Genomic DNA, 14,687 nt, shown 5'->3' on the forward strand with positions numbered 1-14,687 from the left:
CCTATAGACTGTCTAGTCTTGGTTTAGTCAATTATCAGTTGGCCTAATTTACATTATAATTGTGTGCCAAGGTTTTGCCCCATTGAGTCACAATTAACTCCTTAACGTCCAATGACGTGGAATGGGCGATCCAATGCCGAGGTAGCCGGAGGGGTTACCTCTCCTTCACTGCAGTTTGTGGCTTGGGTATTGATAGAGCCTCTTTTAACCCCTTAAGGACCAAGGACGTACTGGTACATCCTTGGTCCTGCTCCCCTGATATAACGCGGGGTTACACGGTAACCCCGCATCCTATCACGGCGGGCCCGGCGTCATAGTGAAGCCGGGACCCGCCGCTAATGGCGCGCAGCGCCGAGCGCTATTAACCCTTTAGCCGGCTAAAACCGAAAGTGAAAGCTGCCGGTTAACTCAGTGGGCTATTCGGGATAGCCGTGGCAAAATCGCGGCATCCCGAACAGCTTACAGGACAGCGGGAGGGCCCCTACCTGCCTCCTCGCTGTCCGATCGCCGAATGACTGCTCAGTGCCTGAGATCCAAGCATGAGCAGTCATGTGGCAGAATCATCGATCACTGGTTTCCTATGAGAAACCAGTGATCAATGATGAAGATCAGTGTGTGCAGTGTTATAGGTCCCTATGGGACCTATAACACTGCAAAAAAAAAAGTGAAAAAAATAAGTGAATAAAGATCATTTAACCCCTCCCCTATTAAAAGTTTGAATCACCCCCCTTTTCCAATAAATAAAAAAAAAACACAGTGTAAATAAAAATAAACATATATGGTATCACCGCGTGCGGAAATGTCCGAATTATAAAAATATATCATTAATTAAACCGCTCGGTCAATGGCGAGCGCGCCAAAAAATTCCAAAGTCCAAAATAGTGCATTTTTGGTCACTTTTTATATCATTTAAAAATGAATAAAAAGCGATCAATAAGTCCTATCAATACAAAAATGGTACCGTTAAAAACTTCAGATCACGGCACAAAAAATGAGCCCTCATACACTGAAAAATAATAAAGTTATAGGGGTCAGAATATGACAATTTTAAACGTATTAATTTTCCTGCATGTAGTTATGATTTTTTCCAGAAGTACGACAAAATCAAACCTATATAAGTAGGATATCATTTTAATCGTATGGACCTACAGAATAAATATAAGGTGTCATTTTTACCTAAAAATGTACTACGTAGAAACGGAAGCCCCCAAAATTTACAAAACAAAATTGAAAGAGTTATGATTTTTTAAAGGCAAAGAGCAAAAAACGAAAATGAAAAAACGGAAAAACGAAAATGCAAAAACGGAAAAAACCACGGTCCTTAAGGGGTTAAAGGGGTATTCCAGGAAAAAACTTTTTTATATATATCTCTCTCAACTGGCTCCAGAAAGTTAAACAGATTTGTAAATTACTTCTATTAAAAAATCTTAATCCTTTCAATAATTATCAGCTGCTGAAGGTGAGTTGTTGTTTTCTGTCTGGCAACAGTGCTCTCTGCTGACATCTCTGCTTGTCTCAGGAACTGCACAGAGTAGAAGAGGTTTGCTTCTAAACTGGGGGGGGGGGGGGGGTTCCCGAGACACGTGTCATCAGAGAGCACTTAGAAAAGAACAACTCAAATTAAGAAGCTCATAAGTACTGAAAGGATGAAGATTTTTTAATAGAAGTAATTTACAAATCTGTTTAACTTTCTGAAGCCAGTTGATATATATATTTAAAAAAAAAAGTTTTTTCCTGGATAAACCCTTTAAGCAGGTTTTATTGATTAAGTGCAGAGCACACAGATCAAGGTAATTCTATGGAGCTGAATTGATCTATATGAGGAATCTAATAATTCCTCCTTAGGGTACGTTCACACATACAGGATCCTGCGCAGGATTTGTAACTGCTGATTAGAAGCGGTGCTCAGTCATTTAGTTTACATTGAAATCTGCAGCAGAAAATCCTGTGCATCAAATCCTGCGCATCAAATCTGTGTACGTGTGAATGTACCTTTAAAGGGGTACTCCGGCGCTTAGACATCTTATGCCCTATCCAAAGGATCTTTGTTCACTTTTTTTCCACTTTTTTTTTTGCAGTGTTATAGCTCCCATAGGGGGCTATAACACTGCACACACTGATCTTTTACATTGATCAGTGGTTTGTCATAGGAAACCAGTGTTCAATGATTCTGCCGCTTGACTGCTCATGCATGGATTTCAGGCACTGAGCAGTCATTCACCAATCGGACACCAGGAGGAAAGGTAGGAGACCCTCCTCGTGTCCCAGAGCTGTTCGGTATGCAGCGATTTCGACGAGGACATCCCGAAAAGCCCCCTGAGCTAACCGGCAGTGATTTTTTTTTCACTTTAGAAGCAGCATCTAAAGGGTTAATAGCACGCTGCACCGCGATCATTGCCGCGCGCTATTAGCCACGGGTCCTGTCTGTTACAGGCCGGGCACCGACCCCCTACGACTATATAGAAAGGGAAAGGACTCAGGACATGCCGGTACATCCTTGGTCCTTAAGAGGTTAAAGGGGTACTCCGATGGAAAACCTTTTATTTTTTTATCATCATCTACTGGTGACAGAAAGTTAAACAGATTTGTAAATTACTTCTATTAAAAAATCTTAATCCTTCCAGTACTTATCAGCTGCTGAATATTACACAGTGCTCTCTGCTGACATCATGAGCACAGTGCTCTCTGCTGACATTTCTATCCATTTTAGGAACTGTCTAGAGCAGCAGATGTTTGCTATGAGGATTTTCTCCTACTCTGAACAGAGATGTCAGCAGAGAGCACTGTACTCGTGATGTCAGCAGAGCGCTCTGTGTTCCAAAAAGAAAATAATTTTCTCTGTAGTATTCGTCAGCTAATAAGTACTGGAAGGATTAAGATTTTTTAATAGAAATAATTTATAAATGTGTAACTTTCTGGCACCAGTTGATTTATAAAAAAAAAAAAAAAAGTTTTCCACAAGAGTACTCCTTTAACATTTGGTACGAGTCATGCAAGATACGTTTGTGGTGCAAACATCACCAGATTTGTGGTGCACAAGTGTTTTATTTCTCACCAATTGTTGCTTAGTGTCTCCATACACTAGCTGGATATCTTCAATGATAACCAGTAACCTTCCCCAAGCTTCGTAAAGATATAATATGGGCATGCCAAACTTACTTTCATTGTCTGAGCTGTCGCTGCTGCTGAGGTGCCTGTGCCGCTTCATCTTGACGCATCCTTTTTATAGAAAAAAAGATATGTTAATGTTTCTGAATAAAAATAAAATTAAATGCTTAACAACCAATTATTTACATCTATGTATAGACTACATTAGACATTGCTTTCCACAAGGAAATAATGGTCTAAACTGGCAGAAACCTTTTAAAATTTGTTTTACCGTTTAAACATCTTAGTTAATAAAAGTGATCGATAAAATAGCACCCCACTTGTAATGTTAATATTACCGAAACGTTTATTGGTGCTATCTTTCATTTCTGTTTATAAAACAACTGTCCTGAGCCTCCATCACCTCTTTTTGTTAGGATGAAAAGCAATGCATGCTGCACATTTCTTCCTTTCAGAACTACGGACAATATAACAGAGCCGAGTGGACCTCATAATAAGTCAATGAAGTCTGTGGGACATAGCTGGTATCCCACATTCAACAGGTCCAGCACTGTGGTCATAGTTTCCCATGTTTACTTTTTGAAAAGGGGGGTGATTCAAACTTTTAATACGGAACGGGTTAATTCACAATTTATTTAATTTCTTCCACTTTTTTTTATTACAATTTTTTAGTCCCCATAGGGAACTATTACATGCAATATGTAGATTGCATACACTGATCAATGCTATGTCATAGCATAGCATTGATCAGTGTTATCCACACTCCTTTACTACTATTTGCCATGGCTGGCTGCAGTATAGGAGCAATGATCGGATTGCATGGAGCACGGTAAAGGACCTCCGGCCATGCTCTCAGCTAATCGAGTCACCTCGATTTCACCACGGTTATCACGATCAGCATCCCTGAGCTAACCGGCAGTTATTTCAGGACTCTTAGACAGCACAATCGACTTTGATCGCTACATCTAAAGCATGGGTGTCAAACATGCAAGCCACAATGAATATTTTTGCGGCCCGAGCAGAGCCGATGCTTGCCCTGCAGTGACGAATGTATGTCTGTGGGGGAACTATACTGCCAACCCAACGTGGGGGGGGGGGGGAACTATACTGCCAACCCAACGTGGGGGGAACTATACTGCCAACCCAATGTGGGGGGGGGGAACTATACTGCCAACCCAACGTGGGGGGGGGGGGGGGGGGGGACTATACTGCCAACCCAACGTGGGGGGGGAACTATACTGCCAACCCAACGTGGGGGGGGAACTATACTGCCAACTCAACGTGGGGGGGGAACTATACTGCCAACCCAACGTGGGGGGGGGGGGGGAACTATACTGGTTGTTGCAGTTAGTTTAATAAACCAAGTAGTGATATATCTAGCTACAGAAACAAGTTAGGCCCCTTTCACACTACGGGTATAATACTGTAAAATAAAACTCCATTATTCGGCTGCATTCAAATCTCGTTTTTGCAATACGGTTCCTGTATCCGGTTTCAGTGAAAAAATCATATGGAACTATATTGCAAATCGTATGTATAGACATTTCATAGAAAACCATATGCCAACCGTAGCATCCAGTTGTGTACATCTTGCATCATTTATGGTTTCATCCGATTTTTTTCCCGTACACAAAACTGTAGTCTACTATGGTTTTATGTCTGGGTGAAAAACCGATTATACGTTTTTTTTTTTTTTTAAATGGTGGTCTATGGGAACTGTAGGTGCGTACGGTTTCAATTCGGTTTCCACAATACGGTTTTGCAGTTTGCACATGCGCAGTGCATGCCGAAAGTTCTTCCCACAAATAGAACAAGAAGAACTTTACTTAATTAAGGCCAAACATAAAACCGTATCCTTTTTTTTTTTCTTCAAAAAATTTATTAAACCGTATGCAACCGGACATCCATTTTCAAACCGTATACGGTCTAAAACCGTTCAGAGGTATATACAGTTGTACACTGTTGTATACGGTTTGGTCCAGTTTTGAGACACACTTTTTTTTTCCCCCTTTACAAAAAACCTGATACGGGAACCGTATTGCAAAAACAAGATCTAAATGCAGCCTTACTTCCGGCAAAAAGTCCTGAAAACAGCTGTCAAAAAATCCCATTCATGTCAATTGGATTTTTTAAACATCCTTTTGCATCAGGTATGTCAGTTTTTACTAATGTCTGTTATTTTTGCCAGCACAAAAGACTGTGCATGCACAAATTTTTGGTCCGGCAATAAAAAATGGTAAAAAACCAGACGTTAAAATTTAACATTGAAGTCTATGGGAATCGGATGTTCAAAAAAAAAAAAAACATGATATTGTGAGGTTTTTTATAGGGGTCGAGCGATATCTTTTGTTTAGGGCCGATACCGATAATCTGTGGAGGTTAGAGCCGATAATTTATACTGATATTCCGGCTATTTATCCCCCCGCGACACCGCTGCGGGCGCTTTAAATCAATGAACTGCAGCAGCTTTTGCGGCGCCACAGACCGCCGCCGCCACCCGCTTCTCTCCCCCTGCCTGTCCGGGGGTCATGAGTCCTATCAACGCCACCATGATCCCCCCCCCCCCCACACCGCTCCGCGCCCCCTACCGCGTCGCACCCCCCACCGCACCGCCCCCATTGCCTCCCCCATCCCCGGTTTTATAATTAAAACTGGGGTCCACTCTACATCTGGCTCCGGTGGCATCCTCCTGAGCTGTCACTGTGCGCAATGACGGTGACGTCGCATCAATCGTTATTGCGCACAGTGTAACGCAGGACGCAGCAGGAGCCAGGGAACAGGTAATTATAAAACCGGGGATGGGGGAGGCAATGGGGCCAGGGGGGGCGGTCGCGGTGCGGGGAATTATCGGCAAGGTAATTGCCAATACCTATAATGCCCAAAATCGTGATTATCGGCAGATAATGGCCAAACCGATAATCGGTCGATCCCTTTTAACATCTTTTTTTGTACTGAGCATGCTCAGTACAGCTTTACACAAAAAAAAAAAAAAAGTTAAAAACTTGATTAAAAAAATTTAATAAATAAATAAAAATGGTAATAACCGATGAACAACATCAGGTTTTTTTTTTAAGAAAAAACCCATTAAGAATACTGGATGATGGTCATCAGTTATCATCCGTTATAACATCCGTTTTTTTTCATCCGTTATTGTAAAATAACGGCAGTAAAAAAGCAGGATGATACCTGTAGTGTGAAAGGGGCCTTATAAAGTTACTCAAGGTAAGGAATGCATGATCCAAAAATGACCAATTGTTTACTTCAAATTTACAAATGAAACATTTTTATAAAACTTTTGGCGTCATTTTTTAATTAGTTTTTTTATTTTCCTGCTTAGGGTACATTCACACGTGCGCAGGATTTGATGCGCAGGATTTTTTGCTGCAGATTTCAATGTAAACTAAATGACTGAATACAGCTTTTAATCGGCGTTACAAATCCTGCTCATCAAATCTGCGCAGGATCCTGTACGTGTGAACGTACCCTTACTCTATATATTTTTTGTAAATAATCCAGAAATATTACCGTTTTAACACTAGAGACCTAACTAGAGATGAGCAAACTTACAGTAAATTCGATTCGTCACGAACTTCTCGGCTCGGCAGTTGATGTCCTTTCCTGCATAAATTAGTTCAGCTTTCCGGTGCTCCGGTGGGCTGGAAAAGGTGGATACAGTCCTAGGAAAGCGTCTCCTAGGACTGTACCCACCTTTTCCAGCCCACGGGAGCACCTGAAAGCTGAACTAATTTATGCAGGAAAAGTCATCAACTGCCGAGCCGAGAAGTTCGTGACGAATCGAATTTACTGTAAGTTCGCTCATCTCTAGACATAACTCTACCTTACATGTTCATAACTATAACTAACAATAAATAAATAAAAAATTCTCTATCGAGAGGGGATTAACTCACCAGTTCAACCATGCAAGCCATGGCAGTTTTTGCACTTGTCACTTTATTTTACTGAGGATATATGTATGCACATAAGTACGTGCTGTACTCTTGTACATATTTTAGGTAATCTTCTATATAGTTTTATAACAAAATCTGACAAGATTATAGTTTGAGCTCGTATGCATTTCATTAATCTAAATGCCTGCACCGGGTATTTAGGACTCTGAGGAACTGAAATACTGCAATATGACTATTTCATTACTATCAAATTGATGTTTACTATGATGGCTTTTCTATCCATTTTACCAACCTATAAGGGTTTATTCACATCAGCGTTTTTCATTTCCATTCCTCAATTCAGTTAGAGAATCTGAAAAGCGGAAGTGAAAATAAAAAGGTAAGCGATTCAATTTATTTCTATGGACTTTTTATTTTTATTTTTTTTAATCTCCATTATCCTCAATTGTCATCAGTTTCAAAAAAATACCTGGCATGCATAATTTTTTTTCCATAATAAATAACGTACATTCTAACGTACGTTAGCAATTTAATATTGTAATCTATTGTGACAGAAGTTAGTATTCGATCCAATATTCAGGGATAGAGATGAGCGAAGTTATAGGGATTCGATTCATCGCGAACTTCTCAGCTCGGCAGTTGCTGACTTTATCCTGCATTAATGAGTTCAGCTTTCAGGTGCTCCGGTGGGCTGGAGACTCTCTCCTAGGACTGTATCCACCTTTTCCAGCCCACCGGAGCACCTGAAAGCTGAACTCATTTATGCAGGATAAAGCCAGCAACTGCCAAGCCGAGAAGTTTGTGACGAATCAAATTTACTGTAACTTCTCTCATCTCTACAAAAAACTACTTGTGCACGGCACTAAAACGGAGCAAAATCTACTTGTCCCTCATGACGATCCACTTGTCCTGACCAATTTTCGCTTTTACACAAATGTTTTCCTCCTTGCCCTATAGTAGCCATAACTACCTACTATAATGATACTTTAAATTGTTCCATTACATATTATTCGAAACAAAAACAAAAATATTGGTGACGTGAAATTGAAATAGTAAAAGATAATTTTGCAGATTTGGTGATTTTCTTTCCTACGCCATTTACTTTGTGGTTGAGCTAACATATTATTTTGATACTTTAGGCCGCCTGATTACAGCAATACCAGATTTGTATAGTTTCCGTCATGTTTTACCAATGGAAAAAAAAAAAAATGTTGGGCATACCAGGCTATATGAGGGCTAATTTTTTGAGACAAACTGTTTTTTGTATCGGTACCATTTTGGTATTGATCTGACTTTTTAATAGCTTTTAACTATTTTTCTGGGTTATTATCAAAATTGCAATTCTGTGGTTTGGTATTTTTTTTTTTTTTTAACATTTACATAATTTTCTGTACGGGATACATAATGTTATATTTTAATAGTTCGTACAATTACGCACGCAGCGATACCAAATATGTTTTTAATAGGAAAAGGGTGTGATATGAACTTTTAATATGGAAGGGGTTAATGTGTATTGTTTTTACTTTTATTAAACATTTTTTTTTCACACTATATTAGTCCCTTTGGCGACTTTTAGCAAGAATCATTAGATTCCTCATACAGATCAATAGAGTTCTATTGAACTCCATTGATCTGTGAGCTCTGCAATCCATTGATAGAGACTAGTCCAGCCAGGCTCTCTCAATGACAGAGCCACGGACACCAGGGAACAGTAGTAAGTCCACCGGCTACCTCTATAGTGGATCACCCCCTTCGATCACGCTGAGGGGCGATCCACTACGAGTCCTGAGCCCGCTCCATACACTCCTCTGTCCGCCACCGTGCTTTTAAGGGGCATGCTCAGAAAAAAAAAAGATAACGGTTTAAAAAATAACTGACACTAAGAGAAACAGATGTTTTGACTGAAAACAGTTGTAATTTTATATGTAATTTTAACATCGGTTAACATCAGTTTCAGATATGTTAATAATGATCTCCGTTATGTCAACACAGCCATAGAAGATGGAAAGTTATAGTCCGCAGATAAACCAATGTGAAAAACTGGAAAAAAAACACAGGAGGTTGCAGACAAATTAACCAAGAAAAACAAACAAACAAAAAAACAAACAAACAATCTTGCCTAGTGTAGGAAATATTGACTTATTAACAAGAGTGCTTTTCATCATCCTCGTTTTACCCTCAATCTGGATTCAGACCTTATATGCAATACTTTGTATGGTATGAATGGTAAAACTCATTACTCCCTGACAACAAAAAAAAACAAAGACATTTGTCCAATGTGACTAGTAAGTCAGTCAGTGAATGGCTTCTGCTGTTTGACAGACTTTTTTCAAATCACGCTGTGAAATTCCTGCAACTGTTCTATAGATCTAAATGCAGTTTCTTAAAAGTAAATATGAAGTTCTGTACAATGTCCTCAGCTGCAGACACCAACAGATACCTCATAGTTAGAAAAAAACGAAATGTACGGCTGGGTTCACACCACGTTTTGTACTTACGGTTCCGTATACGGCTGGGGGGAGGGGGGGCGGAATCGCAGCGCCCGCACTCAGCCGTATTCGGGAACCGTATTTAATGCATGTCTATGAGCTGACCGGAGTGAACCGCAGCCTCCGGTCGGCTGCGTTTTCGGCCGTATGCGGTTTCCCGACCGCAGGCAAAAACGTGGTCGGGAAACCGCATATGGCCAAAAACGCAGCCGACCGGAGGCTGCGGTTCACTCCGGTCAGCTCATAGACATGCATTAAATATGGTTCCCGAATACGGCTGAGTGCGGGCGCCGCAATTCCCCCCCTCCCCCAGCCGTATACGGAACCGTAAGTACAAAACGTGGTGTGAACCCAGCCTACCTCTGTTTCAGCTGATAGCCAACAGATGTTTTACATCACCCAAATGAGTCTCAAAAAAATTGTGAACATTGTCTCAGTCTATGCAAATTCTTCAATGCTGTTCTGACTTCTAGATAAAATGTCATCTCCTTGATAGGCAGGGGCTGGTCACTAACCTGCTTCTCGCCTGTCAGGCCACAGCACGGTGGCAAACATTGGTTTAACTTTTGCTTAATTTTTATTTTGTTAAAGTAATACTGCAATGTATAATTTCTCGTCCAGTGTCTGGACTCTGGCCATACAGTGTCCGCGATCTCCTGCACTGTGCTTGGCTCTCCCAGGGTACATTTGGGGGGGGGGGGGGGGTACTAGACTTTCCGCACACACCCTACATTCATCCACACCCCAGAGATCGCAGGGGCTTCTCCAAGCAGTCGGACACCCCCCTCCCAAGATAAAAGACACTTATCCCCTATCCTTTAGATAAGGGATAATTTGTCCTACACTGCAGTACTCCTTTAATGACAAGCAATGTATTTATGTTAAGTTTTAAACAACTGTATTGTAGGAAGACTGGACATTGACTTTAAGGTCGTGTTCACACATGGGTATATACAGGTTCATAAAATGGAGGGTGCTTTATGTTCCTATATCAGAGTCACCTATAACTGTTTAAGCAATCAACAAGCAATCACATCACACAGGGATTACCATTATTTACCATTCCATTAAACTACAATAGAAAACAGTAACATCAATGGTACAAGGAATGTGCAGATTTAAGATTCGCAATGCAAGAAGACAAAGCCAGTAAAAAAAAAAAAAAAAAAATGATAATATACATACGTGACCCTGCATGAAGAAGACAAAAGTTTTCGAGTTTTTCGGCATATATCTAAAATGAATGTCAATTCAATGGGAGCTTCAGTGCATTAAAAGGGGTACTTCGGCCCTAATACATCTTATCCCTATCCAAATCTGTCATTCAGCACCCACCTTTGTGAGCTCTCCATAGCGCTGAAGGCTCCGAGTGTGCAGCCGCCACGCCTCCTCCCAAAGAGTTGCATTGAGGGGGCGGGGTGTGAAGTCACGAAACTCTGGCCCTATGGTCGTCACGGTGCCCACTCGGAGCCTCCAGCACTGCAGAGAGTTCGCAAAGATGGGTGCGAAATGACAGATTGCAGGGGTCCCCAGCAGCGGGACCCCCGTGATCAGACATCTAAGACATGTATTTTATCTATTTTTTACTGGCTTTGTCTCCTTGCATTGCGAATCTTAAATCAGTACATTCCTCGTACCATTGATGTTACTGTTTTCTATTGTAGTGTAATGGAATGGTAAATAATGGTAATCCTGGTGTGATTTAGACATTGCTCTTTGCTTGCTGAAACAGTTATAGGTGACCGATATAGGAACATAAAGCACCCTCCATTTCATGAACCTATATATACCCACCATGTGTGAACACGACCTTAAAGTCAATGTCCAGTCTTCCTACAATACAGTTGTTTAATACTTTACATAAATACATTGCTTGTCAAAAAATAAAAATAAATAAAAGTCAGTCATACGTTGTGTGAACATTTGCAAGTCATGGCAGTAAGAAAGTTTGGATTTATATGCCTAAATCCAAAACATATTTTACTTCATGTTCTGTGGCAGAAATCCAGGCCTTAACCCCTTAAAGGAGTAGTCCAGTGGTGATTCAGTGGTGAGCAACTTATCCCCTATCCTAAGGATAGGGGATAAGTTGCAGATCGCGGGGGGTCCGACCCCTGGGGCCCCCCGCGATCTCCTGTACGGAGCCCCGACAGCCCGCTGGAAGGGGGCGTGTCGACCTCCGCACGAGGCGGCGGCCGACACGCCCCCTCAATACAACTCTATGGCAGAGCCGAAGCGCTGCCTTCGGCAATCTCCGGCTCTGCCATAGAGATGTATTGAGGGGGCGTGTCGGCCGCCGCCTCGTGCGGGGGTCGACACCCGCTATCTCGGCGGAGAGCCGGGGCCCCGTACAGAGAGATCGCAGGGGGCCCCAGCGGTCGGACCCCCCGCGATCTCAAACTTATCCCCTATCCTTAGGATAGGGGATAAGTTTTTCACCACTGGACTACCCCTTTAAGGACCGGGTTTTTTTCAGTTTTTGCATTTTCGTTTTTGCTCCTTGCCTTTAAAAAATCATAACTCTTTCAATTTTGCACCTAAAAATCCATATGATGGCTTATTTTTTGCGCCACCAATTCTACTTTGTAATGACGTCAGTCATTTTGCCCAAAAATCTACGGTGAAACGGAAAAAAAAAATCATTGTGTGACAAAATTGAAAAAAAAAACGCAGTTTTGTAACTTTTGGGGGCTTCCGTTTCTACGTAGTACATTTTTCGGTAAAAATTACACCTTATTATTCTGTAGGTCCATACGATTAAAATGATACCCTACTTATATAGGTTTGATTTTGTCGTACTTCTGGAAAAAATCATAACTACATGCAGGAAAATTAATATGTTTATCTTCTGACCCCTATAACTTTTTAAATTTTCCGTGTATGGGGCGGTATGAGGGCTCATTTTTTGCTCTGTGATCTGAAGTTTTTAACGGTACCATTTTTGCATTGATAGCACTATTTTGGACTTTGGAATTTTTTTGCACGCACGCCATTGACCGAGCGTTTTAATTAATGATATATTTTTATAATTCGGACATTTCCGCATGCGGTGATACCATATATGTTTATTTTTATTTACACTTTTTTTTATGGGAAAAGGGGGGGTGATTCAAACTTTTAATAGGGAAGGGGTTAAATGATATTCATTCACTTTTTTTTTGCAGTGTTATAGCTCCCATAGGGGCTATAACACTGCACACACTGATCTTTTACATTGATCACTGGTTTCTCATAGGAAACCAGTGATCGACGATTCTGCCGCATGACTGCTCATGCCTGGATCTCAGTGGGCCACTGAGTCACTCTCATTGGGGACTTTTTTATGTTGCCTCAAATGTGCAGCGTTCTCTCTCCACCTGAGAGTGGTGAGCATTTGAGGCAACAGGTTAGGGACGGCCACACACATCACATTCCCAGAATGATGTTCCAGAGCATAGGGTTTGGGGTAGGCATATTTTTTCGTTTTGGCTATGCTCTGGGTCATCATTCTGGGAACATTACTTATTTTGTCATTTTACGACCCACTGTACCCCACTTTATTAACTCAGTGTACCCCATGTAATATGTTCCTTGAGGGGGGGGGGGTCCCACTGTTCTGGCTCCATAGAAGCTCAGTAAATGTTCAAGGCCCCTGACTGCGCTCCTGCTCTTCAGAGACCTGGCGTGCACCCGCAGAGCAGTTTACGTGAATATATGAGGTATGTTCTTACTCCAAAGAAATGTATTTACAAATTTACAGTGACATTTTCTCCTATTACCACTTGTGAAAATGAAAAAATTGGGGGTAACCCCAGCATTTTACAGTAAGAAATCAAATTTTTCCTTTTCACATCCCACTTTAATGAACATTTATCAATCACCTGTGGGCTTTTAAGGCTCACTGCTTGTTGCGTTCCTTGAGGGGTGTAGTTTCCAAAATAGTATGCCATGTGGGTTTTTCTTTTTTGCTGTTCTGGCACGATAGAGGCTTCCTAAATGCAACATGCCCCCCAAAAACCATTTCAGCCAAATTTGCTTTCCAAAAGCCAAATGTGACTCCTCTTCTGAGCATTGTAGTGCGCCTGCAGTGCACTTGACGTTCACACATGGGGTATTTCCATACTTAGAGATGGGGTTGCAAATTTTGTAGGGCAGTTTCTCCTATTACTCCTTATAAAAATGTAAATTTGGGGGAAAACCAGCATTTTAGTAATAAAAAATAAATAAATAATAAAAAAAAAATTTATTTACACATCCAACTTTAACGAAAAGTCGTCAAACACCTGTAAGGTGTTAAGGCTCACTGTACCCCTTGTTACATTACTAGAGGGGTTTAGTTTCCAAAATAGTATGCCATGTGTTTTTTTTTCTTGCTGTTCTGGAACAATAGAGGCTTCCTTAATGTGACATGCCCCCCAAAAACCATGTCAGAAAAACTCACTCTCCAAAATCCAATTGTCGCTCCTTCCCTTCTGAGCCCTCTACTGTGCCCACCGAACACTTCACATACACGAGGTATTTCCTTAGAGAAATTGGGTTACAAATTTGGGGGGGGGTGTCAAAAACTGGGTCTACAAGTAAAAAAAAATGAAGATTTTGAATTTTCTCCTTCACTTTGCTGCTATTCCTGTGAAACACCTAAAGGGTTAACACACTTACTGAATGTCATTTTGAATACTTTGAGAGGTGTAGTTTTTATAATGGGGTCATTTATGGGGTATTTCTAATATTAAGGCCCTTCAAATCCACATAAAAACTGAACTGGTCCATGAAAAATTCCGATTTTAAATTGGGTGAAAAATTAGAAAAGTGCTGCTGAACTTTGAAGCCCTCTGATGTCTTCCAAAAGAGAAGACATGTCAACTTTATGATGCAAACATGAAGTAGACCTATTGTATTTGTGAATCAATATATAATTTATTTGGTATGTCTATTTTCCTTTCTGCAAAAAAATGCTAAATTGTCTAGTTTTTCACAAATTTTTGGAATTTTTCACCAAGAAATAATGCAAGTATTGGCGAAAATTTACCACTATGTTAAAGTAGAATGTGTCACGAAAAAACATTCTCGCAATCAAATTAATATGTTTGAATGCTTGAAGTGACAGTGGTCAGATGTGCAAAAAATACTCTGGTCCTTAAGGCTAAAATGGGCTTGGTCCCTAAGGGATTAAATTCGGTTTTGTGCCCAGAGTGAACAGCAG

At 40.9% G+C, this 14,687-nt stretch overlaps 1 protein-coding gene across 5 annotated transcripts in view; it reads right to left on the reverse strand.

Moving 5' to 3' along the window:
- JADE3 (jade family PHD finger 3) overlaps window positions 1–14,687 on the reverse strand; it is a 93,141-nt gene that overhangs the window by 57,452 nt on the left and 21,002 nt on the right. For 3 of the 5 annotated variants that reach the window (XM_056555863.1, XM_056555864.1, XM_056555859.1), the window contains exon 2: window positions 3,160–3,219. In XM_056555863.1, coding sequence (XP_056411838.1) covers window positions 3,160–3,208 — 49 coding nt within the window. In that variant the 5' untranslated portion in view covers window positions 3,209–3,219. Of the gene's footprint in view, window positions 1–3,159; window positions 3,220–7,308; window positions 7,369–14,687 lie in introns of all 5 variants that reach the window. The other 2 variants (XM_056555860.1, XM_056555861.1) reach the window with 1 other exon arrangement.

Source organism: Hyla sarda, chromosome 2 (genome assembly GCF_029499605.1).
Source record: "Hyla sarda isolate aHylSar1 chromosome 2, aHylSar1.hap1, whole genome shotgun sequence".
Taxonomy (NCBI): Eukaryota; Metazoa; Chordata; class Amphibia; order Anura; family Hylidae; genus Hyla; species Hyla sarda.